Source organism: Takifugu rubripes, chromosome 8 (genome assembly GCF_901000725.2).
Source record: "Takifugu rubripes chromosome 8, fTakRub1.2, whole genome shotgun sequence".
Taxonomy (NCBI): domain Eukaryota; kingdom Metazoa; phylum Chordata; class Actinopteri; order Tetraodontiformes; family Tetraodontidae; genus Takifugu; species Takifugu rubripes.
This window is the reverse complement of record NC_042292.1, coordinates 8,815,991-8,843,223: the sequence shown is the minus strand read 5'-3', so window position 1 is coordinate 8,843,223 and position 27,233 is coordinate 8,815,991. Positions and strand designations below refer to the sequence as shown.

General features: G+C 45.6%; 3 protein-coding genes across 6 annotated transcripts; 2 read left to right on the top strand and 1 right to left on the bottom strand.

The window, feature by feature from the left end:
* Window positions 1–5: 5 nt before the first annotated feature.
* desmb (desmin b) lies at window positions 6–4,954 on the bottom strand. The gene is made up of 9 exons (XM_003966572.3): window positions 4,334–4,954; window positions 3,253–3,313; window positions 3,013–3,108; window positions 2,226–2,387; window positions 2,031–2,156; window positions 1,721–1,941; window positions 1,568–1,611; window positions 1,161–1,246; window positions 6–522 (listed from the first exon to the last, which is right to left on the bottom strand). Exons 1-9 carry the CDS (start codon window positions 4,915–4,917, stop codon window positions 481–483), a joined length of 1,422 nt encoding a protein of 473 aa, XP_003966621.1. The 5' UTR covers window positions 4,918–4,954; the 3' UTR covers window positions 6–480.
* A 2,219-nt stretch (window positions 4,955–7,173) lies between these two features.
* dnpep (aspartyl aminopeptidase) lies at window positions 7,174–12,477 on the top strand. 2 transcript variants are annotated; one of them, XM_011606293.2, is made up of 15 exons: window positions 7,174–7,183; window positions 7,528–7,618; window positions 8,241–8,329; window positions 8,545–8,658; window positions 8,756–8,881; window positions 9,074–9,198; window positions 9,333–9,417; window positions 9,978–10,085; window positions 10,273–10,350; window positions 10,509–10,589; window positions 10,786–10,946; window positions 11,046–11,085; window positions 11,181–11,282; window positions 11,676–11,843; window positions 12,203–12,477. In XM_011606293.2, exons 1-15 carry the CDS (start codon window positions 7,178–7,180, stop codon window positions 12,251–12,253), a joined length of 1,425 nt encoding a protein of 474 aa, XP_011604595.1. In that variant the 5' UTR covers window positions 7,174–7,177; the 3' UTR covers window positions 12,254–12,477. The 2 variants fall into 2 exon arrangements, with proteins under 2 accessions (XP_011604595.1, XP_003966622.1); XM_003966573.3 differs by lacking the exon at window positions 7,174–7,183 and adding an exon at window positions 7,212–7,337 and having other exon boundaries at window positions 12,203–12,253.
* Window positions 12,478–12,870: 393 nt separating this feature from the next.
* On the top strand, window positions 12,871–27,183 carry LOC101070434 (receptor-type tyrosine-protein phosphatase-like N). Of its 3 annotated transcripts, XM_029839556.1 has the most exons (21): window positions 12,873–13,106; window positions 16,982–17,032; window positions 19,548–19,658; window positions 19,737–19,842; window positions 19,921–20,074; window positions 20,488–20,881; window positions 21,045–21,244; window positions 21,416–21,582; window positions 22,029–22,108; window positions 22,220–22,284; window positions 23,395–23,604; window positions 23,716–24,006; window positions 24,082–24,229; window positions 24,315–24,388; window positions 24,527–24,604; window positions 24,778–24,897; window positions 24,964–25,130; window positions 25,639–25,692; window positions 25,857–25,921; window positions 25,999–26,072; window positions 26,780–26,851. In XM_029839556.1, the coding sequence occupies exons 1-21, from the start codon at window positions 13,019–13,021 to the stop codon at window positions 26,849–26,851; spliced, it is 2,769 nt and encodes a 922-aa protein (XP_029695416.1). In that variant the 5' UTR covers window positions 12,873–13,018. The 3 variants fall into 3 exon arrangements, with proteins under 3 accessions (XP_029695415.1, XP_029695416.1, XP_029695414.1); XM_029839555.1 differs by having other exon boundaries at window positions 12,871–13,106; window positions 19,737–20,074; window positions 20,491–20,881; window positions 23,731–24,006; XM_029839554.1 differs by having other exon boundaries at window positions 19,737–20,074; window positions 20,491–20,881; window positions 26,780–27,183.
* The last annotated feature ends 50 nt before the right edge of the window (window positions 27,184–27,233 follow it).

Sequence of the window (27,233 nt, the reverse complement as noted above, 5' to 3'; positions counted from 1 at the left end):
CATCATTCATCCAAAACGAAATTACATTTTATTAGCAAATCATATTTGGTTGTCAGGGATAATCTCTTCCTGAACTTTCCTACTTCCGCCCTTGTCCTCATTTCCCTTCGATCTCTCTTTTATCACACCTTCAGCTCACCTCATTTGGCCCAATTAGAGTAAAAATAACTTCCCTGTGTTTGCGTTCGAAATAAACTCCTGACGACAGAAAATTGCTTGATTGTCTTTGATATTTGACAGGAAAGACAAATACAACTACACCATTCAATAGTGAATCACCTGTGTCCCACCGCTTTTAAAAATAACCCCATTTTGCACTCAAACACTAATTTCTCAGTCACAGAATTTTTATGTCCTGATAAATAAAGCTCATCAGGCAGCAACAGGTCATCGCCGTGGGTTTGAAAAGTGTTTTTATTTACTCAGATTTCGTTTGCCCTTCTTATCTGCCCCAGCTGAGGGAAAGATGCTCCCAGATGGTCACATGATGTCTTGCTGCTCCTGCGTCGACTCGCTGACAACCTGGAGGGCAGGAGTGCATTTCTTAAAAATGGAAACCAGCAACTGTCAAAACTATTCCCCACCACATTTCCGTCATGACCGATGAGATTTTGTTCTCATATCGTTTTCTTGAGGTTCTCGTGATTATTTAAAGAAAGGTTGCTCTTCAAAGATAGCTGGACTGATGTGTCATTGCAAAAGAGATTCTTTTCCAGGCAGATGTACAAGATAATTCGCTTCTGTCTCAACATGCCTGATGCATATTTTCTCAGCCAGCTGTTGTGGTGCATGTTTCCACTCGGTTGCCAGAAGTTGTTTGGGTGGATGAATTTAATGCAGATGTGCAAAAAGGAATATTTAACCGCTTCCGTTTATGCAGTCGCAGCAGAGTTAATGGATGGAACTAAGTTAAATCTAATTCTTTGGCCTCGGTTTCAGAATTATTTGAGATACCTTCTCTCAACATTTTTTTCTTTCAATCTCAGCTATTTTTTTCCACAAATGTCACTTTAACATAAGCACTGAAACTGATCCTTTGCAGAAATGAGTACAGAATCCATTATGTTTTGAAGAGCAAAGGTCTATGTGAACGGAAGTGGAATTTTTGTCTCATTGTACAAGAACACAGGCAGACAAATCCACCAAAAACAACCAAATACCTCTCCATCACGGGTTTCGATGGTTTTGATGAGGACAGTTTTCTTTGAGTGCATCTCAGAGGAACGCTGGTGTTCAGGGCTGGTTTCTGAAACACATCACCGGAAATCCTTTAGCTATTTAGATTTATCAATACGTTTATAATCCTGTGTATCTTGAAAAAACAAACCCTGAATAAAAATAGAAATTCAGTCGTTATCTCCTCATCTTGAGTCACAAAACAAGTAGTACACTCTAAGCAACGCGAATATGAATGGTTACGACTATTTATGGATCTATTGAGGTGTTTTGAACTGTTTCAGTTTGAACTGAAGATTTTCCAAGAGGAATTCTGAGGATTGTTGCGGTTGCTTATTAAGGCGATGGGCGCCCTCTGCTGGCGCCTTCAGGACACGGCCCGATGGGTTACCTCTGTAGCTCAGCGTGGAGTAGCTCTGCACTGGTAATGCAATCCTGCAACGATGTATCGAAAGGAAAAAGCCAAAAGTACATTATTTTCAGGATGTAATGTTTTCAGGGCATCTGGTAATTTATTTGTTCATTAGTGAAGGCGGAGGTTTACCTGCTCTCCTCCCCTTCCAGCAACTTCCTGTAGGTGGCGATCTCCACATCTAGGGCCATCTTTACATTGAGCAGGTCCTGGTACTCTCGGAGATGGCGCGCCATCTCATCCTTCATGTTGGCTATTTCCGTCTCCAGCCGGGAGATGGTGTCTTGGTAGCCACTGGCCTCCAGTCCATGGCGGTCCTCCATGTCCCTCATCTGCCTCATCAGGGAATCGTTCTGGATTGGCCAAAGGGGAAAAGGTATTCAATAAAAACAGTTTCAACAGCACACAAGGAGCTTAAAAATCACGTGTTTGCGAGACATACGGTGCCTTTGAGGGAGTCAATCTCACAGGTGTAGGACTGGATCTGATGTCTGAACTCCATGGTCTCCTGTCTGGCCTGTTTCAGTGCCTCGTTGTTTTTATTCACTGCCTGGTTCAGGTCAGACACCTGAAGGGACAAAGGTCAGGTGTTAAACACCACCATGGCTAATCTCTGGCTCATCTCTCCGTTGTTTACCTTTGACTTGTACCAGTTTTCAGCATCTGCAATGTTCTTGGCAGCGATGTCCTCATACTGTCCTCTGATGTCTTTCAGGGCAGCCGTCAGGTCTGGTTTGGACATATCCATCTGGATCTGCACCTGAGTCTCCTGCATCTGCATCTGCAACTCACGGATCTCCTGAAGAAAGAGGACGAAACAGCCGAGACGTGGTTTAGAATCTGTGGTAAACTGTTATCATCCATTTTGGCATGGCTTGATACCTTTTAAATCTGTTTTCTTTCATAGATTTCTCTTTAAATCAGTACTTCCATGATGTGTTTTAAAATCTGCCACGGAGTAATGCCAAGAGGGTGCGCGTGTGCTGGTTTTGGGTGATCATGTGGTCACTTGAGATCACCTGACTGCACTAACTGTAGCAGCCACTTGGTTGGTCAGTGTCCAGCATGGTTACACAAACAAGAGCATATCTAAGCCTACAAGCCTCCTCTGTTGAGACATGGAGTAATTATAGCTGCACATCTGCTGCGGGAGATCTCAACGCTGATCTGACGGCAGCTCTGCAGCGACACTTTAGACTCCTCATACTCCTGATTTACAAACTAAATTCCTCCGGGTTAATTTTTAGTCTGTGCTTAAAATTTTTTATAGTCTTTCTAAATAATCAATCTGAAATTTTTTTCCCCCCTGAAGTTGCAATGTTCACATTTTGGATGCGAAAATCCCAAACACAACATTACATCTCATAGAAACTTATCCCTTTTTTTAAAATCAGAGAGAATTTAAGGAAAGAGGAGGAGAGGACCTCTTCGTGGATCTTCTTGAGGAAGGCGATCTCCTCCTGCAGCGTCTCGATGCGTCGTTCCAGGTCCAGACGAGCCAGAGTGGCAGCGTCCACGTCCTGCAACAGTTTGGTCACTTTAAAGACAGTCTGTCAGCATTTTACATGCACATCATTTTAATTATAACTCAGCAGAATACTGCTCCAAAATGACAAAACTATCAATGACGAGCTTTGTTGAATTCACGGGCCGGACGGACTCACCGCCCTGAAAGCTGCAAGGTTGTTTTCTGCGTCCTCTTTTTGAAGGATTTCTTCTTGGAGTCTGGTGGAGACGAGAGACAGAAGAACATCAGACAGGCAGATAGTCCCTCAGGTTTTGCCACTGGCAACAACACAATTACATCTTAAGTTAATTTTTAAAAGAAAAGATGAAAGTAAGGGACTAATTGTTTTCCCAGAACCACTTGAGATTGTTCTCTCATTAACTCAACTTTCCTTATCAAGTCGGCCTTCCTTGAAAGAAAATAAACCAAGAAAAAGGAGATGGAAAAGTCTTTAATACACTAAAAGCCAGTTTGTTTGAGGGGGGAACACTTTAGCTCCCTGTAAAGCCTCTTACCCTTCAATATTTACTTGAGTCACAGTAGCTCTGCCTGCTGTTTAAACTCATATAAATCAGACGGGAACCTCGGGGAGGGAAAGAGAAAAGACAGACAATCGAGATGCTTCAGCCGTGGACGCTCTTTCCTCTCCTTTTATAGAAGATATCTGTGTAAACATGTTGTGTCTTCGTGCGTTTGATGAGTTCTCGGGTCAAACTTGAGCAGCAGCACAGAAAATCCATTAGTGACGCTTTGTTTAGGTGAAACTTCAATAACACGTTTTTAGTGACATTTTGGCTCTTGGGGCTCGACCTCACAAAGAAAATCCAGACGTCTGAAGATCTTGACAACAGACGCAAATCTAAAATCAATAGCAGATTGAAAAGGAAATTCTCAGATTTAGACCCATTGAGACCCGTTTTTAAAAACCAAGCGAGCTGGACGGAGCCTGCAGATGCTTCCTGTAACCACAACAAACAGCAGATAATATTGGACTCGTTCCTCTCCCACATGGACGGTTAAATCGAGCAGATCGGCTGTTGCTGACATGCCTGTGCATCATCACATCCCTCCGTTCATCCAGCTCTCCACCCACGCACCTGTCTTCCCTCGGCATGGGTCAGACATTTTTCTCTGGTTTTTTGACAGCATGTCAACATTTTTGTCCTTCTATGTTGCCCTTTTTCCAACATTTTAAAAAAAACAACAATCTTTGTGAACCCCGTTCCCGCCCCACCCACCTGAGTTTCAGCTTGTCCAGGTCATCGGCGAGATTGTCCCGCTCCACCTCGATGTGTGACCTCTGATTGGTCAGGATCTCCACCTGCCTCCTCAGGTCGTTCATCTCCTCCTCGTACATGTCGGAGACGCGCGTGGGCTCGCGTCCTCGCAGGCGCTCCACCTCCACCGTCAGCCCCTGGTTTTGCTGCTCCAGGAAGCGGACCTTCTCAATGTAGCTGGCAAAACGGTCATTGAGGTGCTGCAGTTCGGCCTTCTCGTTAGTCCTTGTGGTCAGGAACTCCTGGTTGACGGCGTCGGCCAAGCTGAAGTCAAGCATCTCGCCCATGCCGGCGTAGGAGCGCCCTACAGAAACTCTGGAGGCCCCAAGGGGCTTCCCATAGCAACTGGATGAGACCCGGTAGGCGGGCGTCGCGCTGCTGCGGGTCACCTCATAGACCCTGGAGGTGACGTGGCCACCTCCGCCGCCACTGCTGCGGCCGTGGCCCAGCATGGAGCGGTTGAGAGAGGGCGAGGCAAAAGTGCCTTGGCCAAAAGTGCGGCGATACGAGGAGGCAGTTTGGGCGGAGGAGCTGTAGGAGGCCATGTTGGAGGAGAGCCTGGTGGAGACTGCAGCGGCCAGGAGCACTGAAGGAGAACTCCCAGCCCCTGGCTATTTGTAGTTGCCCCCTCCTTTGCTCTGTACCACCCTCCTCCCTGTAAAATTCCTCTGTCTCTCGTTCTATACTCTGCCTTCCCTCTCTTCTCGTCGCCTCTCGGCTTTCATTGTCTCTCTACGTCCATGCTGCTGTTTACCAGTTTGGCACCATCTTCCTCTCCTCCTCATCCTCTCTGTCTCATTCAGCTTAAAAATGCCTGATTTTTCCTCAGAAATCCTGGAAACCGATTTAAGTGAAACACAAACTGAAATACGGCGAGCAAAAGTACCATGTGTCTGAAGATATTCTTTTTTATTTAAGTTGAAGTAACAGAGAAGAGTTTGAACTTTCATTGAGGCTGCAGAACACTTTGAGTTGCCACCGTGGGACCTGATGAGCGATCGGACCTCAGATTTGGAAAAAAGCTTCTGCGACAGGATCTGTGACCTCATGGCATAATGATGTGTAGATGCAAGGACTCTGCAACATCCTCAGATGGTGTGGTGACCAGGTTGATAGCAGCCGTGGGAGGGGGGGCTTCGACAAACTTGCCTTAAAAAGGAAAACTATCCCGACAGAGGAAGAGGTTCAGCCTGTTCCTGCAGGCGCTCCCACAGCAGCAGAAAGGTTACATTCCTAAACAATATTTGCTATGATGATGATCTCATCACAACGTGTGACAGCGAAGTGGGCTTGAAGGAAGTTTTAGCGTTGCCAACGGAGACTGTTGGAGTTGTGCGACAAACGTGTTGGAAAGGACAAAAAGTCCCCCGTTGGCGGATGATGACGGCTGCTGTGAAACCCCGAAAGTCACATTTGCCTTCCCTCCATCAAACACTCCTGACCAAACATCATTTGGCTCATCGTAACTAATTATATCACCAGGTCATTATAAGGGGAAAAAGGTTTTACTCTTCTTTGGTATCATTGGCTCTGTTTCCTGGAGCGCTAAATAAATATGGAACGTTCTCCTCGCTGGCCCTGATGTCGATGTAAGAAGCTCAGTAGTAAAGGCAATATTTTATTCTGAGTTTGTGTTCCTGGTGTTGGATGTTTTACTGCTGTGACCTTCTGGGACACTGCAATTGGAAAACATTTTAAAATTAAATTGATTTAAAGGAAAAGAAAAGTGAACTTGTGCTTTTTCATGCCCACTGCTTCAAGTGTGCATGCGTGTGTGTTTTCATGTGATGCCTCAGGCGAAGGAGAGACACCGCGAAGGGAAAGCTGATCTAAACTTCTCCCCATTGCGTCCAGCGTCTTCCAGCCTTACTGAGGACTATATAAGGCCGGTTCCTGTGAGACTTCACTGATAAATTAATGCACAAATGAGATGTTGGACAATAAACAAGTCAGAAAGACAGATGGCGAGGTGGTAGCTCAGTCTGGAGGAGACTGGGCTGAGAGGCAAAGGCTGCAAACCGGTGCGAACAAACCATGGAGGGTGTTTTTAAAGGTGCCAGAACACCTTCAGAGAGCACTGCCAAGGTACCCTTGAGCAAAGTAGAAAAATGCTCAAATTGGGCCCCATAGAGCTTGCGTGAGCTGGCGATTTATCCAGGGATGGATCCTGCCTTCACCCACCCCCAGTGACCCTGAAAGGGATAAAGCAGTCAAGAAAACAAAACCAAATGAAATTGATAGATGGGATCAGAATTACACAATGAAAAGACTGCTACTAAATAAAGACTAAATAAAGACAGTTTTCTAACCTGAAAACATTTTTGGACAGGTTTAGGGCAGATCATTTGTTTTAATGAAACCTTGTGTGAGGAAAGTGTCGAGGATTGTCATAGTAAGGGCTGATGAGTGAGAGGACATAGAATCAATTCAACAATCAGCCAATTCCCACGTTCCTGTTGTATTACTGTGATTTTAACAATGTAAAAACTGTCTTCACATGTACAAATGTTCATCCTGATACTGTGATTTGTGTGAATGATATTGTAAAATGCCTTTTCCCTTGATTTTGATCTCCCATAGAACATGAAATAGTTATTTTAGTAGACCTGACTGAGCCATAGTTTTACTGACCCTCGAATGGAGATTTTAATACGAAAGTTTTTGAACAATCTTGAAGAATTAAAATGTGTTGTAGTAACGTCGCCTGTTCACTAGAGGCGCTCTGGACCGCTCTCTTACTCGGGGATTTCTTTTTTTGCTGCTGTCATCGGACTGTCCCCAGCTTAGAGTTCGAAAGTGCAGTTAATGCAGGTAAGTGCGATAAAATGTTTATTGTTGTAGGTGCATTTGAAGGTGTTTCTTCCTCCCCGAGGCTGCTCTTGGAATTGGTCGCTGAAGCACGAAGAAGCGCAACACGTCTGGACTTTTTCTTTCACTTTAGCTAGCAAAAGATACCTCGTTACCGGTGCGTGGTTTTCCGGACAGTTGCTTCTCTTGCGCTTAATATGAAACAAGCGCTCGGATGTTCTGACTATCAAACTATATTTCTTGATAATTATTTTAAGAACAGTGAACACATCGCTCACTTTGCATCCTCGGACCTTTCAATTGTTTGCGTTTTAGATGCGTTATTATGTCTATTTGCTTTCTTCTAGTCTGTAATCATGAAGACATCTAAGGAGGCCGTGCAGGCAGCAGCCAAAGAATTCCTCCAGTTTGTCAACAGAGGAGTTTCTCCATATCACGGTGAGATTAAAACCCTTTTACACTATTCTGCATTCAAATTGTATTCCGTTTGCCATTGATGAAATTTTGATCAGAATACAGCGGAAACGTTGGTATTCTTCAAGGTTCTCTGTGGAAATAAAATGTGAGACTCTCTCCCCCAATTTTCCTTTAATATGCAAATTTGCTTGCGAAGCTTTCAGTTATTTATTCTACATTAGATTTGGATGCCGCCCGAGTCAATCATCTGTTAACATCTTGACTGTTTAAAAGGTATAATTTTAAAAGAAAAAGGCTTTCTGCTGCGAAATTTGCTCTGATCTTCCCACTTTTGTGTTACTTCAGTAGTTTGTCCAAAAGCAGAACAAACGCATTTGCCAGTGTCAGCATGAAGAATCCGGACAACCTTGAGCTCAAGATAAACAGCTGCTGAAGAGGAAGTGCTTATTTCATAATACCCTGGCCTTTGCACCATGATCCATCATGTGCTGCTCATAGGCAGCAAAATCATTTTAGTTGCATTAGTGCAGCTCTTGAGTGCTTTAATGAAACAATTCATACGGCACAATCCTCACACAGTTGAAATTCACAGTTACAAGCACGGGGAGAAACGTGTGTCAGCCGTTCTGTTTTATCGTTTCAGTTGTTGAAGAATGCAGGCAGCGTCTTTTGAAGGCAGGCTTCCTGGAGCTGAAGGAGGTGGATCAGTGGGACATTCAGCCCTCCAACAAGGTTGGTCAGTGAAGCTGAACAGTGGAAATAAGGCAATATTTATACACAGAACCTTTTCTTAATTTAAGTGATTCATACACTTTTTATTCAGTACCCGTCACATTTTCCAAATGGTGGATTATTAATAGTAAATAAGTAAAGTTTGCTGACTTTTTAATGAGGTGTTTGTGTGTGTATTTCATGATATTTTAACTTGTTTTTCTACTTGGTTTTAGTACTTTCTGACCAGGAATTTCTCAAGCATCATCGCCTTCGCTGTGGGCGGACGCTACCAGCCGGGAAATGGCTTCTCCATGGTGGGAGCTCATACGGACAGCCCCTGCCTGAGGGTGAGCGCCAAAGAGGATTGGATTTCTGAGGATGTGGCAGCATGAACAAAGGCACATGTTCCTCAGATGTTCATTTCAGACTGTCTGAATATTTCAGGTAAAGCCGAGGTCTAAGAGGACGAAGCAGGGCTGCCTCCAGGTCGGTGTTGAGTGTTACGGCGGTGGGATTTGGAACACCTGGTTTGACAGAGATCTGACCATTGCTGGCCGCGTCATGGTCAAGGTAGCTGCATCAGTTGGTCGTGTCTGTATCAGAGGCTACCAAATCCAAAGCTTTTAAAAATGTCGTGAGTGCATGAAAGGAATCTAATTACAGTCTGCATAAATATGCCCAGAAAATTAGAACGCAGCTTTTGTGTTTTAAAAGGGATGTCCTCCTTTATTCCAAATTTGTATTGTCTTTTTGTGCTGGCAGAGTGACGCCAAGCTTGTTCACCGGCTGGTTCACATTCCCAGGCCAATGCTCAGGATCCCCCACTTGGCCATCCACCTGCAGAGAGACATCAACGACTCGTTCGGCCCCAACAAGGAGAACCACCTGTCAGTGAAAAAACTCATAAAACGTTCATTTGCAAGACTTGGAATTAAATGTAGTCGCCTGTTGTGTTAGTCCTCCAGAAATAGAAAATTGTCTTCGTTTCTAAAAGTAAGTGTTCTCATTTGTATTCCACCAGGGTGCCCATTATCGCCACTGCCGTTCAGGAGGAGCTGGAGACGGGCTCTGCATCATCCGGAGATGCTTCCAGTGCAACTACGACAGTATTGTGCCCGCTCTCCTGACAGTCAATTTATTGCTGCAATTAGTTTAAATAGAAAACCACCTTTTTTGTCTTGAATTTTAAAAGATGTTAGCCATAAAAATCAAGAGCTGTGGTTTTCTATTACTTTGAAATGAGTGTTCTTATTGAAGAGAAATGAAGGAATAAAGTAAGAGAATATGGAGCTAAGCACAGCTCAGAGTTAGAAAAGTGTGAGGTAAGGGGGCATGACCTGTTCTCGCCTGTGACTGTAGTTATTTTGTCATCGTTTATAGATGCTGCTTTATTTAATAACATAAACAATCACTGATTAGCTGAGATGTGGATTAAAATGTGGAGAGAAAAAAGGGAGTGAATAAAGGATAACAATCGTTGGTAGTATCTGGGTGATGAACTGGAGGAAACGAGGTCTGTGCTCCACTGAGGACTTCCTCCTCCCGGGAGCCAGCCTTGCCTCCTTTTGTTATCTCATGTTTTTGGTTTTTCAATGAACACTTTATCAAATCCATTAAAGGTGACAGTCGTGACTTGAGGGTGTGTTGCTCTGTCTTCCCCCTGCAGGCAGAGAAACATCACCCCGCTCTGGTCAAGGTGCTGTGTGCAGAGCTGGGTGTGGAGCCTGAAGCTCTGCTGGACTTTGAGCTCTGTCTGACTGACACTCAGCCGGCGGTGAGTGTGCAGATAAACCGATGATGTTCTGCCTCCGCTGATAACCCAGTTTTACTACCTGAAGGATTAGAGTCTCATCACACAAAGCAACAACTGCAAATGATGTTGATAAAGCTTGTGCAATCTTTCTTGATTACGAGCTATCAGGTTGATGTTATTGTCCCAAGACTCTGTTTTGCCCCCTCAGGCACTGGGAGGTGTGTATGAAGAGTTCATTTTCTCTCCTCGTCTTGACAACCTCCACAGCTGCTTTTGCGCCCTGCAGGTAGAGATGCCACACTAGAATTTGATAATGAAACAATATTTTTGTCACATATTGCCTTTCATCGCTTCCCTGATAACACAAACACCAGTCAAATATTTGCAATTTTTCAAAGGCAATATTGTTCTCGCCTGAACATTCCTGTGTGTGACTTGTGTCAGGGGCTGGTGCAGTCCTGCGCAGGAGAGTCTTTGGCTCACGATCCCAACATCCGAATGATCACTCTGTTTGATAATGAAGAGGTGAGGTTTGTTGGTTTTTTTTTAATTCACTTATTTGCGCTCTTTAAAAGAAACATTATAACATTTAAACTGAATGTCTAAAAATGATTCTAAACACAAGAAAAGATCATTATTGCTGAATAATAAAAACAAGGTTATTGACAATAATGTATAGAAAATCACAGCAGAGCCGGTAATTCTGCTGTGTGGCCTGTAGGTGGGGTCAGAGAGCGCTCAGGGAGCCCAATCCAACCTGACTGAGCTCATCCTGGGCCGCCTGGCCTCCTCCACCACCAACATCACAGCCTTCCAGCAGGCTGCCCCACGCTCCTTCATGATCAGCGCCGACATGGCGCACGCCGTGCATCCTAACTACCAGTCAGTATCGGCATTCACGCGTTAACCACAACAAACACCAGCATTCTCATTGTTGCTCTTTCGACTTGAGAAGAATCTGGTTTATAATTTTCTTGTCAGGGAGAAACATGAGGAGAACCATCGACCAGCTTTCCACAAGGTGAGATGATTTTCTGTAAAATACCATCTTTTCTAGGATCAAAAGCTACATGATGATGATATTAATGGCATTTCGAAATATGCTTTTCTCCCCAGGGTCCAGTGATCAAGTTTAACAGCAACCAGCGCTACGCCACCACGGCTGTCACGGCTTCTGTCGTCAGAGAGATTGGAAGCAGAGTTGGGGTGCCTCTGCAGGTACAGTGTGCCTGTTTGTGCATGTCAGGTTGTAAATGACATAACCTCTGCCAACACGCTGGATTTCTGATGCTGTGTGATGCTGAAACGTGTGTGCAGTGACCCAAGGACTTTGGTAAAATTAACTCTGACTTCGTTTAACTTTTTTTTCCAATTTTTCACTTAATCTTTAGTATTTTCACTTGTGTATCTAAACGAAACTCTCAAAGTTTTCAACAACCGATGTAAAAAGGAACATTATCATGGAAACAGGAAAAAAAAACAAGCACACAACCCAATAATTCAAGCATGAAGCTGTTTGAAGAAAGGATTAAAGAAAAATACACATCTAAATGAAGGAAAAAAGATGAAATTGTTGAAGGTTTGCTCACAGTTTGATCCTTCCTCCTGCAGGATGTAATGGTCCGTAACGACAGCCCCTGTGGGACCACCATCGGGCCCATCCTGGCCTCCCGCCTCGGCATCCCTGTGCTGGATATCGGAGCGCCGCAGCTCTCCATGCATTCAATCAGAGAGATGTGCTGCACCTCCAGCGTGTTGCAGAGCATCACGCTTTTCAAGGTGTGTTTGATGTGTGTTAGAGGCAAACACACTCTCGTGTCGCGTGTTTCAGGGCAGGCTGACGTTTAGTATTTATTTTGAAACACTGATGATGGAAAAATTGATAAAACAGCACTAAACTATTTGTTAGCTCTACTAACAGGGTCATTCATCTCAAATTTCCTTAATTTATAAATTAGCTGAAGTGTGTGTGTATGTGTTGGAGAACGATGGAGAATCTCTAGTCTAGTATTTGAGCTATTCTTAAATCACTCAATCTTTGAAGCATTGTAAATTTCTCCAGATTCTTCAGCCTTTGCTTTTACTGTTTTTTGTTTTTTTTAAAGACATTTCCTCCCATTTCCTGTGTTTTCCTCCAGGGTTTCTTTGAGTTGTTCCCCACCGTGAGGAGCTTGCTGGTCGTGGACTAATGCAGCGAGGACAAACCGGCCCAGGCTGTTGTTTTCCTTTGATGCTTCATATCCAGTCGTCAATTAATGGAAATGGCCTCGTTTGTTTAAAATTTTAAATGATAACTCTGCTGGATGATCAGTGCTGCAGTTTTGTAACCAGAGAAAAAAAATGAAGTCATCTGTATTGTTCTAATGAAAGTTGAATTCTACAAAATAAATAAACCAATCAATTCTTTCCTCAGTTGTCCCTTCTCGTGACAGTGGTTATTTCATACCCGTCAGGCTCATGCTTGCTATGGATATTAATTGATGCTCCTTATTTTTCAGAACTAGACTAAATGATTCAAAGTTGATGTATTCTCGACAGCAAGTATTATTCCTTTTAAAGAACACAAGATTATTGTTTGTTTAGAATGCTGGTTTTTTTTAATGTAGAGATAATCTCTATTCCTTTAACTGGATTTGATCATAAAACGTGCCTTTATAGATGTCTCCAGGTTGGCGCAGAATCTGACTTTTAAAAAAAATCAGAATTAGAAAACCGGTAAAGAAAATACGTTTAAAACGGGGCCTCTGCTGACAGAGGCGCCCTCTTGTGGTGGCTTTGAAGCCGACTGGCGCTCGCTCCTCTCTCTCTGCCTCTCTGGCAGGTTTCCTCTCGTCGCTCCTGTTAGGGAGCAGCAGTTGGAGCCGCCTCTCCTCCGAGATGGAGAGCTGTTAGACGCGCAGCAGCAGCGGCCGCCCTCCTGCCTCCTCTTCGCTCCGGTGGATGTTGGACGTACCATGCTGTCTCCGCGGCTCTGGGCGGCTCTGGGCCGCCTCCTCCTCCTCTTCACTGCCTCCTGCCCGCTCTGCGAGACCGCCCGACACGGTAAGACTGACAGAGACGGGTGCAGTTGGTTTTAATGAAGTGGCTGCATCCAGGCGCAGCTCGGTGCGTAAATCACGACTTCCCCGATTAAGTCCCCGCTGGCGGTTTCCTGAAGTGCTCGTGCTGCGCTCAGCAGCTACTTTGAGATGGCTGGATGGCACTTTTTACACTTTATAACTATTATCTTGTAAGATTTTCAGGGATTTTGCTTCTTTAGTGTAAATTAGGTGTCAGGGTTGCTGGTGAGCGCTTTGTCAGCTTCCGGTTGAATTAAAGCAGGGAAACATTTGGCTGAGGTGTGTTTTATTCCACCAGTATTGTGTTAGAATAAGAAATACGATACATGTTTATTTGCTGCAATGGTTCAGCCTGAGAGGAGCATGAGGTGGAAACCGAGACGGGTTGGTGGTTTGTGCTTTTGTTGTGGTTCCTTTTGGAGAGGTTCATTTATATTTCTTCAGGATGCGCCTGTTATCCCACGTTCTCCTCCCCAGGCAGGAATATGAAATCCTTCTTAAAGTTGAATTTGTGTCTTTTGCGGATCACGTTTTTGAGCCAGCAGCTGATTTGTTTTCAAATCATTGAGCCAATACTGTTCACGGTGTGTGAGTGTTTGTTGTGAAGGAATTATTAAGAAGGGGGAGCAAATCCAATCTGAGCCAAGCTTTTATGCTCAAATCACAATGACTGCCGCTCGCATCTCTGTTTGGCTGCCTGTTGGCAGTATTTCCTGCAGCCGTCAGTGCCATACGTGTAGTAATAAAGCTGATCAACCGTCTCCACGCTCTGTTAGCCATAATCCTCTGAGGCGTTGACAAGTCCAGGCCCAGAATGGGGCCATTGGTCTAGATTACAAGAGAGGGAAAGTCCAGAAAGCTGCGCCATAAAAGAGAGAATCAGCTGTGAATCCCGACCTGAGCATGATGGCAGTATTATCAAATGTTTTCCTCCCAGCTATGAGTCATGACTGACTCCAGAGCTCCGTCTGCTCGTGGTTACTATGGCTTCCTGTTGTTGGAGTGTTTCAGCACCACGGAGAGCGGCTGCAGCATGTGGATGGAACCTGTCTGACCTTTCATTAGTAAATATCTTTAGCAAAGGGATTTATGGTGAAAACAGGAGCTGTTTGAGATCCCAAAGGGAATCCTTCCACCGTCTTTATATTTCTCACTGCTCTCATATCGGTCCTTGAGTTATTCCGCAGAATGATTCAAAGATAGTGACGATCACAACATTCTCTTATTTTATGAGCTTCTGTATGTCTTCAGTGCTCAGTAATAGTAATAATCATCATCAGAAAACCCAAAGTTGACTGTCAAACACATCAGTAAATCCGGTGGAGATTAGAGCTGTGGAACGGCTTTTTTCAGTGACATTTTTCCTGTTTTGGCTCCCAGTCGGCCTGTTTAAGGCGTTCTGTGTCTGACAAAGCCTAAAGGTTTATGGAATCTGCGGAGGGTTGTGGTCCAGCTGCCTGTGCTGTTGCTCAGGGTCATCCAGCCTGTCGCCGCTGACTCATCCCACCTTACTCATCGCTGGAGCTGAGGACAGGCTCGCGCAGCAAATGCCAGCAGTACCATTACGAAAATGACTCCAGATTCAATGTGACAGACGGTTAATGGAGGGTAGAAGGCGAGAGATGGAGCCCGTGATGGCGGTGATGATGATGGGAGGCTGGATCGGATCTCTGATAGGATGGTTACTCAGCAGAAATGTTCCTTATTAAAGCAAGACGTCTTCCTGCAATGTGGCTCCTTCACCAAAGGGACCAGTTTGAAAGCTTTTATCCATCAACGGCTGGGGAAATCGGTGTAAAACAACGTGCTGTTTCAATTATTTTAAAAATAGAGCTCACGAGATGAAAAAGACAAGAAGCTTTTATCCGGTAATTTGCAATCAGAACCGTGTTAAGAACTTTGCTGGCTCCGCTTTGCTGGCTAAACTGAATAATGGAGCTCATTGCCCGGCTGGTTTCTATGGCTTCCTGACTTAAACACTGATGCTAAATCAACTTCCCTGCAAAGATCTCCCACTCGCTGACTCATTTATTGCTGCAAATACACTTTTAAATCTCCCCCGAAGGAAAGATTTAACCAGTCTGATGGAACTGTTCAGCAGTTCTGGGTTGAGGGGACGGACACTGGCAGCCAGTTTTACCCCACCGGGGTATGTTTTGGGTCTTCTGTGCAGACGATGCTGCTGCTGTCTGTTAAAGTATCTCCTGGTGTGTTGATGTTCTCATAAAATGAGGTCTGGAGTCGTCCACCGGAAAAGAGGATCAATAAAAGTGCTCAGATTGTGTGGAAACAACAGTGATGTAAGGGAAACAAAAGGCTGACATTTTCTTCAGCACAGTTCCAATTTTTGTTTAAAAAAAAGAGTAGTTTGACCATCACTGCATTGATTTCTCTGTGTTAAATGAGCCTTAGACATTAAAAGACAATATAAAGATTGTGGTGAGTTTTCTAAATTTTAGCTGATAATAAATATTGTTTTAATTGTGGTCTAAACATTCTTTGGTCTCCAGTCAGTCTCCTTCTCCCTGTGGTTGCTCAGGAACAGGTATGGCATGATTTGACCTGATCAGACAGGCGACAGGATCTGGACACCATCTTGTGGAACCTTGCAGTTGGAGGAAAAGAGAAAAGGACAGACAGGGGGAAATTAATGTGTGGGTGGAGGAGAGACTGGAGATTAGTCAGAAGGAACAAATGAATGGAGGGATGGAGGGATGGAGGGAGGAATGGAGGGAGGGAGGGACGGAGGGAGGAATGGAGGGACGGAGGGACGGAGGGACGGAGGGACGGAGGGAGGGAGGGATGGATGGATGGATGGAGGGGTGGATGGATGGAGGGATGGAGGGATGGAGGGATGGAGGGACGGAGGGACGAAGGGAGGGAGGGAGGGAGAATCTCTTGCATCTATGTTTAGCAGCATCTCTGGTTTCTGTTTAATGGATGCTCCCCGTCTGACCCGTTTGTGCCGTCGCCTCTAGGTTCACCTGTCTCACTGCTTTTAGATTTCTGATGGAAGGAAGAACAAACTCGGAGGGGAGAACCACCTCCTTCGACAGGAGGCCGAGAGCACCAGATCACTGAATTATCGATCCCCTTTGTCTCACATTCTGTGCGTGTATGAGAAATCCAACTTTCCGTGTCCAGACTCGACCGGAGGGGAGATTATTTTCGCAGCGTCCAGATGATGAAGAGCGTTGTTGATGAGCAGGTTTCACTGGTCAGAACACAGGACGAACACTCAGCCTTATATAAGTGGTAAATGAAAAGCAAGCTCACACACCCACCACCTGCTGCCTCGCAACAGATTAGGACCTGGGAAAAGGTCAGCTGCATCACACAAAACACTCACACACACACACACGTGCACACACACACAAACATGCACTTTAAACATGGCAACAGATTGACACCCAGAGTGGCGCTAGAGTTCTTTGCCTTAATGTATGAGATTACATCGGGCCATATATTTAAGTCAGTAATTGTTACTGACAAATAAAAGGTCATCATAGATGATTTGATCCCTTTTATTTACTTTCCTCTGCTGCCAGTGCAACAGAAACATCTTAATAACCTCCACTCGTTTTCCATTTATTTATCTGAGGAAGGAGTGATGCTAATCAAGTCAGCGAGAGTTCTGGCTCGTCTCGTGCCCCGATGGGAGAAGAGGCACGGAGCTGCACAGAGCAGAACATCTTCCAAAAAATGAAAAACCGTTGGAGGCTTTATTGACTTTGGCTGCAAGAGGGATTTCTTTAATCTTTTCATGCCTTTAAAGTTGGAATGTCTGGTATTAATTGGCTGTTTTGTCATAAATGCTCCAAGGGGGTGATTGGGTTTAATTTCTCTGTGTCTTTTCAGGTTGTTTGTTTGAGAAGAATCTGTGCCGGAGCGATCAGCTGTGCAGCAATGGTCAGTCCTTCACCAGTCGTTTGCCTTCTGCTTTCATTGTCGACAACCTTTCACGCTCACATGCCGTATTTCTGGGATCAAACAGAATGATATATTTTCAGTCCGGCGCGTGTTGATAACATTTGGTTGCCCCATAGCGAGAACTTTGATTAAACCTGCAAGAGTTGTGCTTTGGCCTGAATGCTAATGAAGAGCTAATGCCACTGGATGCCAGGTTTCCCACATCTAACCTTGCCTGGAAAACAGAGACTCAGCTCCTGAACTGACTAACTTTGGTTCAAAAATAAATCATTTTATTTCCTTTACTGATTATATTTATATTATTTTTCTATTTTCTGCTCACCGTCCCCCTGGTGGTTGGCTATAATATGGATGCTCTGTAGATGCAGACATCTCATCATGTCTCTTTTTTATTTGTTATTTTTATGGAGGATGTTGGACATGTGACCGGTCCAAAGTCCGCTGGGATGGCCACCAGCAGGACACGCCCTCCCAGTTTGGCCATGAGCGGCTTTTAATTGAAGACATGACAAATTTGGTTTAACTCCGACGCCCTCAGCCCCCGTGGGAAGTTACTTTTTGCAGCTTCCTGAACACAGCATGATGAGAATAGTAAATCAGCCGGTGGTTAGTATTCCCTGCAGGCCGGGGTTGGTGCGGCATGCCTCCTAAAGCTGTGAAGCTCCTCTGTCTGTCTGTCTGTCTGTCTGTCTGTCTGTCTGTCTGTCTGTCTGTCTGTCTGTCTGTCTGTCTGACATCAGGAGCCTCCGCCGCCTGTCTGTAACGTCATCGTCTGTAATCCCTCAGCAGGCGTCTGTTTCCTTCCTGTCTGCTCCAACATTATTGGGCTGTCATTACACCGGCGTGCACATGCGCGACTGTGCACCTGTGTCTCGGCCTTCGGAGGCAGTTGAATTATTGATGGTGCTGTGTTTCTGCGTCTGCCTCCTGGAGGTTTTGTTCCCTGACTCCAGAGATGGAAACATTTTTAGGAACTTCCAGTCAGTCAGAGGTGTCGTTTTTGTGTTGCTTTTGATCTCAGCTTGTTTGATTTCATTTGAAACTGATAAATCCAGGCTGCCTAACAAAATATAAATATCTTTAATCTGAACTGCTGGGACCACAAATAGATGAAATGCAAAAGCTTCATGTGCATTTTAATTCAGTGATGGAACAGCCGCAGGTCTTTATTTATACGTTTATTTATGTTCATAAAATCTGGTAAGAAATATTCTAGATTCCATTCTAATGTGGGCAATCCAGATTTTTCATAGAATATCCCACTCTTCATTTTAAAAATGGAACATATCTGTTTCTTTTTTATGCATAAAACCTTTTTAATGAGAGATATCAAAGATTCTCCATAAAATGAGCCTTCAATTCCTCTCGCTTTGTGCACATTAGAACATCTTGGATGCATAAACCTGAAGAAAATTTCAATTTGATGTCTGCGACTGTTTCATCGACGCCCGTCCGTCTGTGCGTGTGATGATTTCTTGATGAGCAGAGCAGAAAGACGGATAAGCAACAGCCAGAGAAAAGTGAAAGAAACAAAGAGACAGAGGGAAGCGTAAACAAGCGCTCCCTCCGTCAGCGGCTGAGGGCCAATCCAAACCAGTCCTGCCGTCTCTATGACAACCGTGACATCACTTGCCTGACGACCGTGTGTCTCCCTCGTATGTGTGTTTGATAAGAAATGCCGACGATGACTCACCACACCGCGCACGCACACACACATACGCATTCTTGTATTACTGTCTCTGTGAGGACTTTCATGGATATAATACATTACCCAGCTCTCTACTCTAACCCAGCCATCACATCTAACCATCTAATGCTCAGGAAACCCAAACCTAAACCTTGAAACCACATATTACTCCTCCGTCAATCCTTTGAAGTTGTTTGGACTAGCCAAAATGTGCTCACTTCCCTAAACCGAGCCATCCTAATCAATCATTCATTGCACTTTCATAATTTTGTCTCTTGTAGTTTCATACTTTTGCTGCGTCACTGCTCACGCAGAACTCTCCTCGTTTTTGCTGTCGCAATGACACAAATGAAGGAGCGGGAGACACAGTTACGCTGTTTTTCACGCTGATTTCATGAGCATTTTTAAATTTTTTGCACGTGCATCTGGGAATTCCTGCAACACGACCTCTGGCTGAATTCATAAAATTCTCCCATTACCAAAACTACATGCTCAGAGTTTAACAATACAGCAGTTTACCATATATCTTGAAGACTCCCTTTCATGATGATCTCAACTGTGACGTGTCACATAAAAGAGATGGAAAAAACATGGAAATAAGAAGAATTTTCAACCGTGAATGCTGCTGGAGCTCCTGCTGCCAGGAGCAGGGGTGGAACCAAGCAGGCGCCTCATAAAAAACAGTCCTATATGGGATGTGATCACTCAAGTGTAGAAATCAGAGCTTAAGACCCATTCGGTTTCATTTCAGTGTCCCCTGAGTGCAGTAATTGAATTTTGTCTGACTTTTGTTGTCATCATGAACAGACGGTCTGTTCGGAGAATGTCAGGCTGCTCACCAGCAGCCTGTCCAGTATCAGGTGTCTGTGCAAACCTTGCACAAACTTCAGGAAGTTCTCAAGGACCTGATGGTGCAGGGTGAGTTTTTGCCCCAGAATCTTCCCCGGGGAAGAGGATTTTAACAGGGAGGAGTTTGACGCCTCTGTGGCCCTGCAGGTCTGACCTGGAGGGACGACCTCACCCAGGATATCATCGGACGGGAGCTGAGCCACATTCCCACCGTCAGCTCCTCTTTCAAACCTCATGAAAAAATGACTAATAGGTTAGAGGATTCGCAGCACAGCCACAGTTCAAGACCAACACAAACGTGTGCTGGAACTAATCCAAACTCTCATTTCAGACAACTGGAGCCAAGTCAGCAGAGAGTTCGTTTGGTGGAGAACATCGCTGATCCTGATGTGATGCAGCAGTATGTGGACTACATGATCCTTGACCCCTCCCAGTCCTCTGTCCGCATGCAGACGCCCCTGCTCGATCCGTACACCTACCGCCAGGTGGGACCAAGGCACTTTAAAACAGACGATTCAGTCATTTCTTTTATTTCTGCCTGAATATTATTTATTTATGCCCACAACCTAAAAAGGAATAATTCTAGAAAAGTAGCTTTTTCTGAAAGTCAGTAAGACTGAGGCCTTAACGAATCAAACATGGGTTGAAGGTTTGTGATTATGTCTGATGTATCTGATGTCTCACGGATTTCAAATAAGAAAAGAAGAAGAATATTACATATAGAATATTTATAAAGCATCATTTTATTATTTTTGATGTTTTGATGTGTTGTAATTGTTGTGTAGTTTGTGGAGCGTGTGAGTGTAAAAAAAAGATCTCAGCTGAAAACACGCTGTACGGTGTGAAACTGCCTTCTGCCCCCTAGCGGCTGTTCTCTGTGTTGCATGTGGTGTTGCAGCAGCAGTTTGGCTTCCAGGATGAAGAAGAACGCTCGATCAACTCTCTGGATGATCTGCACGCCCCTTCCTCTCGCTCCCGATCAGGAGGGAATTCCCGGGACAGGGACAAGCAGCTCCTCCAAGACCTGGTGTCCTTTTACCTCTCTGCCCCATCTTCCTCCTCATCCTCCTCCTCTCCTGTGCAGACCCTCTCTCGCAACAGAGGAAGGACAGGTTTTCCCTCATCCTCATCTTCCTCCTCTTTCTTTCACAACCTGGACTTCCCACTGGACTATGGGGAAGACTACGTTTCCCAGATGACTCAGCTCCGTCAGCAGCAGCAGCAGCAGCAGCAGCAGCAGGCGGAGAAGAATAAGATGCAGGAGGAGTACGGAACCCTGTCAGGACTGGATGGTGAGAGGATGAACTCAGTTTCTTAAAGATGAATTTACTGACTCCAGTTTTGGATTATTGCTACAGAAGATTGGTTTCTAAATTAAAGTGCTTGCATTGACAGAACTTTGTCTGTGAGCGGTTTCACATCTGAACTCTTCACTCTCCTGATGGTCTCTTCCAGATCGCTCTCTGCGGAGACTGGCGCTGCTGCTCGACCACTTGGACCTGGATGCGAAGGATTCGTCTCCTGAGCAGGAAAACAAGCCGCTGGCCACTCCGAAGCAGCTGCAGCTGGAAGGCCCCTACGGCTACAAACAGTCCAAAGGTCTGACAGCGTCCAAACATCAAACATATGGAAACAAGGCTGCCACAGGGGAAAAGGTGAAGTCCAAATCACATCTGTTACGGCGTCAACTTAAACTGCTTATAAACACAGAACAGTGGGAAAAAATAACAGAAGGAGAATAGATTCTAAAGATGCAGTGAAACACATTGATTGTTTGAAAGAAAGCACTTTTCCCCCAATCAATATATTTCTTTTTCACCTGTCAGATCTCAGAGGGGTCAACACACAAAATGGCTGCAGCTGCAGTTCCACCCTCCAGCATCAAGTCCCTCAAGTCAGAAGAGATGCAGAAAGACTCAAACCGGGAAGAGGCGAGAAAGAAAGAACCAGAGGCCAAGGTGGAAAAGTTTGGCTACGTGATCACGAACCAGAGGTAAAGCTTCTCCTGGTTCAGACTGGATGGTTGGATGATGGATGAATGGATGGATGATAGTGTTCTTTTTTAAAATTTATATTCATTTATTCATTGCAACAGCCTGCATTAACTATATTAGAGTTGAGTTAAGCAATGTGAGCTTTGGAGTGTGTGTCTGTATGTGTGTGTGTATGTGACAACAGCCCCCTCAGTTTGAATGGTGGGGGGGCGCCTGTTGGAGCATCTGTCAGACAGGATGGGCTTTTCCGCTGGCTCTTTCATTAACATCAGGTATGATGGAGACGGCGGCCATGACACCTTCTGATTCCTCGGTTTCCTGCATGAATGGGTGCTGGTTTTTCAACCTATGACCAACAGCTATCCAATCATGAGACGTGATGCCATTACCAAACGTGCAGTGTTCGAGGAAGTGATGGTGTGTCTGCTGTGTGTTTTGCCGGCAGCGTTGTCGGACCAGCAGTCACGTTCCGGATCAGGCCCAACTCCAAGAACCTGACGTCTGCAGATGTTGCAGAGAAAGCTGGTAAAGTGCAGCCGTGCAGCTTTTTAAATACGTCAGGTTTCTTTCTTCTGGAAATGCATAAATATGTTATGCAGCTAAAATCCTCTCTTTATTTTTAATGTCTCTGTGCAGTTGCAGAAAAGAACATTCTGGAATCGAAGACAGGACTAAAAGTGCTGCAGAGTGGGGTTGGAGAGGTTTGTGTGTGTGTGTGTGTGTGTGTGTGTGTGTGTGTGTGTGTGTGTGTGTCAAAGCTTAATGACACATCTGTCAAGTCATTTTCCAGAAGAACAGTTTCTGATACAACACAGCACCTGCTCTTATGCGTCAGAGAATTTCTCTCTCTCTTCTCTCCATATAACATAATATAAAACATTATCATACCCCTGATTATACAAAAAATTAAATAAAATCCAAAGCTTTAAGGGAATGTTCGTCCGTTAAGTGTGTAAACAGACGAAAGGAAACTTATATAATTATTGGTTCGCAACCGGAAGTCCAGTGTGTTTCGCTTCCGTCGTACTTTACAACTGTGTCCATTTAGAAACACGGCGAAACAAACGAAGCGAGTGTTTGGTGAGTTTAAGAGATGAAAGTGTTTTAATACCTTCGTTTATGTCGTCTGATTTGTGTTGCGTGATATAATCTGCACTTTGAACACTTGAAGTTCTTGAAAAATATATAAAGATATCACAAAAAGGAAGAATGAAGTAGACGTTTGCGTTTGTACAGGTGATTTACAGTTTTCTTGAAATACTAATCAGGTGTTACGAGGGAAACGTTGACACATATACGGTATGTTAGCCGTTTCCCACGTTATTAATGGAGTCATTTATCTGTGATCAGCAAGAAAACACATCAGCTCTGGAGAATGTTTGCACCTGGAGAGCAACCCACCGTTGGGATTAAAGAGGAATTATATATTCATATATGATGAACAAAAACCTCTTCTTTACCTGCAAGAGAAATGGTGATAAACGTCTGACACACATTCAATTTTGCTGGGCTCAGAAAAGCAGGTGAAGTCAGCCCCACCCCCCATATAACACACACACACACACACACACACACACACACTCTCTCATGCACAGAGCACAGAGCACCTCACATTCCTGAGGCTCACAGAGAGGAAAGATGAGGTCTGAAAGGTCAGCAAGGACGATGCGTTCCAGGGAGAAGAAAGAACGGAGGGTTTGAACGCATCACAAAAGACAAACACTGTAAATTATTCAAACGCTGCTTAATTTATACAGGTGAGGAGATTAAACACACTGCTTGCATTTGATTTGATGTCTTTTCCTCCTCAGGGTGGCAATGGAAAAGCGTTGCCCCTAGCAACGAGAGTCCAGCCTCCTTCCCGCTGGGCCTTCACCACGCTGGTGCTCATGGCGTGTCTGGGCAGCGTCCTGGTGGCGGGCATGACCATCGCCTGCTTGCGTCACTATGCCCACCGGCTGGCAGCGAAGAAGCTGGGTCTGGGACCAGAGGCAGGAAGCTTCAGCCACCAGGAGTACCAGGTGAGGGGCACAAGCAGGAAGGAGCGGATGTCAACCTTTCCAGCCGTGGGAGCAAGAGATCAAAGTAAACAGTGAGATGAAGCAGTGAAATTTGTATAACTGGCTCACCAGGACCTGTGTCGCCAGCACATGGCTTCCAAAGGTGCCTTCGGGCGCCTGGAAGCTGCTGCCCTCGGCGCCGTGGGAGGAGCCAGCGGAAGAGGAGGTGGTGGAGCTGGCGTCAGTGGAGCGGCAGGAGGAGGAGCTTCGGTCGGAGGAGGCGTGGACTCCAGGGTGAGCAGCGTGTCGTCCCAGTTCAGTGACGGAGCCCAGCCCAGTCCGAGCTCTCACAGCAGCACGCCGTCCTGGTGCGAGGAGCCCGCACAGGCAAACATGGACATCTCCACCGGTCACATGATCCTGGTCAGTACCCGCTGTCTTCATGTGACCGTTGTGCGGCGTCGTGACGTTAATATGGTGTCGCTGCGGCGCCCCCAGGCCTACATGGAGGACCACCTGAGGAACAAAAATCGTCTGATGAAGGAGTGGGAGGCTCTGTGCTCCTACCAGGCCGAGCCCAGCGCCGTCTCTGTGGCCCAGAGTGACGCCAACGCCAAGAAGAACCGGTGCCCCGACTCGGTGCCCTGTGAGTGTCTGCAGCCTGGACGTCCAAATGTCTCAATCTGATTGAAATAAACGTCAAATGCCGGAACGTTTTATTTTTTTTTCAGATGACCACTCGAGAGTAAAGCTGAAGGCAGAGATCAACCCCTCACGCTCTGACTACATCAACGCCAGTACCATCGTAAGCTGCACCCCGACTTTCTCCGTTGGTCTCTGAAGTTATCTGTGGTGTCAACATCAGTTTCATAAAATAATGATCACAGCTGGGTCAACTCTGGGTTGACCTCTGACTCCGCGTCACTGTTCGCTCCCCTTTTAGATCGAGCACGACCCCCGGATGCCGGCCTACATCGCCACACAGGGCCCGCTGTCGCACACCATCTCCGACTTCTGGCAGGTCAGCGACAGAAAACGAAACAATTGCGTTGACGAATCCAAAAAAAACCGTCTGGGAGTATGTTTGATCAAGTTCAGAGCTGCGGGAAATCCTCTTTGATCTGAGTAAAAGAGGGTTTGAGTCAAAGCGGTATAGTTGAAATTCAGGGAAATAACGTGTGGCCTGCGCTGCAGATGGTTTGGGAGAACGGCTGCACTGTGATCGTGATGATGACCGCCCTGGTGGAGGATGGAGAGAAACAGTGTGACCGCTACTGGCCGGACGAAGGCTCCTCCCTCTACCACATCTACGAGGTGAGATCCGGCTCCCTGCGGGATTCGGACTCATTTTTAACCTCGCACGTTTTGCTTTGCGTCCAGGTGAACTTGGTCTCTGAGCACATCTGGTGCAACGACTTCCTGGTGCGGAGCTTCTACCTGAAGAACGTGCAGACGCAGGAGACCCGCACGCTCACGCAGTTCCACTTCCTCAGCTGGCCGGCTCAGGGAATCCCCACCTCCACGCGCCCCCTGCTGGACTTCCGCCGGTACTGCGCCGCCCTCCGTTTGCACAAAAGCAACACACTTGCAAATCTGTTGCACAAACAACTGCGTGTCGGCTCTTTCATCACTTTTAGTTAATTATGTTTGGTTTAATTCAAGAGTTTGAACCACAACTTGTGAGCTGATGTAAACGATGAAGCTCAACTTCAAATAAAGTAAATCAATGTAGGAATTTAGTCCACTTATAATCAGTTGATGATCACTTGCTTCTGAAGACATGGGACTATTTCTCTCCCTCTGCCCCCCCCCCCTTCCCCCCCACCCAGAGCGATGGAGGTCAGCGCATAAAATTTAAACACATCTTTCAGTGTCATTCTTGTGGTTTGCAGCTAGTAATCTGGGTCCAGTTGCATAGTCACAAAAATGATCACGGACTGATGTGGCTGCAGCAAGAGGTCCATCGCAGAGCCCCTCCCCCACATACACACACACACACACACACACCCTTCACAAGATTAAACACAGTCATGAAAATGGTGTGTTTTTTTTCAGGAAGGTGAATAAGTGTTACCGAGGACGGTCCTGTCCCATCATTGTCCACTGCAGGTATGTCCTGATGCTAAATGCTAATGTAACCTTTGATTCCAAAGTGAGTTCTCTCTGGAGCAGCAGCCTGGTGGCAGAAGGTGGATCTTTCTTTTGCCCTTTCATCTGATTCACTTTGCTGCAGTGTTGCGTCTTCAAGTGTCAAATTTAGTCTGTTTCCATAGTGATGGTACAGGCCGGACTGGGACTTACATCCTCATTGACATGGTCCTCAATCGCATGGCTAAAGGTGAGCTATCAGCCTCTGATCATGTGACTGTGTCTCCTGAAGGGTTTGCAGAGTCCAACATGCTGTCTGTCTTGTAGGGGTGAAGGAGATCGACATTGCTGCCACACTGGAGCATGTCCGTGACCAGAGGCCTGGGATGGTTCGCACCAAGGTTGGTATCCGGGGGGGGGTGCTGCTCCTGCCTCGGAGAGGAAAATGGTGTTTTTTCTGGCATGTCTGTGACCAGGGATCTGAGGTGGTTTGCACCTGGTCTGGTGATGCCAGCCCCTGGTCCCCCTCATGGGCAAGGAATAATGTTGGCCCCTGGTCCAGGGATCACCAGATCAGGTCAGGTCCGGGTCTGGTGATGCTGGGAACTGGGTGGAACTGAACCAGAGCTCTGCCCTGACATGGTGTCCTGGAGGAGCTGTGTGTTAGTCCCTCGTACTACGGAGGCCGCCCACCCACCTAAGCATCCAAGTCCATTTTGTCACCTGCGCTTTAGAAGCGGGCCTCAGAAAGTCTGGTATTGTGGGACTTTAACCCACCACCAGCTCTGAAAAGTTGAAGTTTTCACTTTACATCAGTGACGTCAAAAGTTCTGAGGGGGATTTGATCCCACAACCTTCTGAACTGGTGCTATGACACCAGCTCCACTGAGCTACTGTGTCCTGGCTCCAGCGTCAGAGTCTTTATTTGGGAACTGGATCTTAGACGTCCCCGCTGATTGAATCCTATTTCCTCAGGAGTCAGGACTGACCCTACATCTGAGCCACGTGAAGAGCTTTTATTTGGGAACTGGCCTTTATGTATATATTTGTCTGCTGTTGATGATTTGAACAGTTTCAGGCATCTGAAGCTCTTTATTCTGGTTTCCAGGACCAGTTTGAGTTTGCCCTGACAGCTGTTGCCGAGGAGGTCAACGCCATCCTCAAGGCTCTGCCTCAGTGAAGACCTGACCCCCCCCTCCAACCCCGACTCCTGGCGGTGTGCTCATCTCTGCAACAGTGATGTCATTAACGTATAGATTTTCCTTTAAACTGTCTCATAGCTCAAGTTAATGGCAGGATGAAGCCAAATGTTCCTCTTCTGTGGTTGCCGTGTTCCAACATTGTGCTGTTGACAATTCATGTTGATTTTGCTCCGACTGAACGTGAATCTGTAAATTTAGAATTAAATAAGTGTTCTGGATAAACTCCCATCACAGAAGTTGCTGTATTTTAAATGATATATTGTTGTATTTCATGCAAGAAAATGATTAAAAAAAATGCTATCTATGAAAACAAAGGCTATTTTGTATATGTGAAACATTAAATAAATCTTTTTGTGTTAA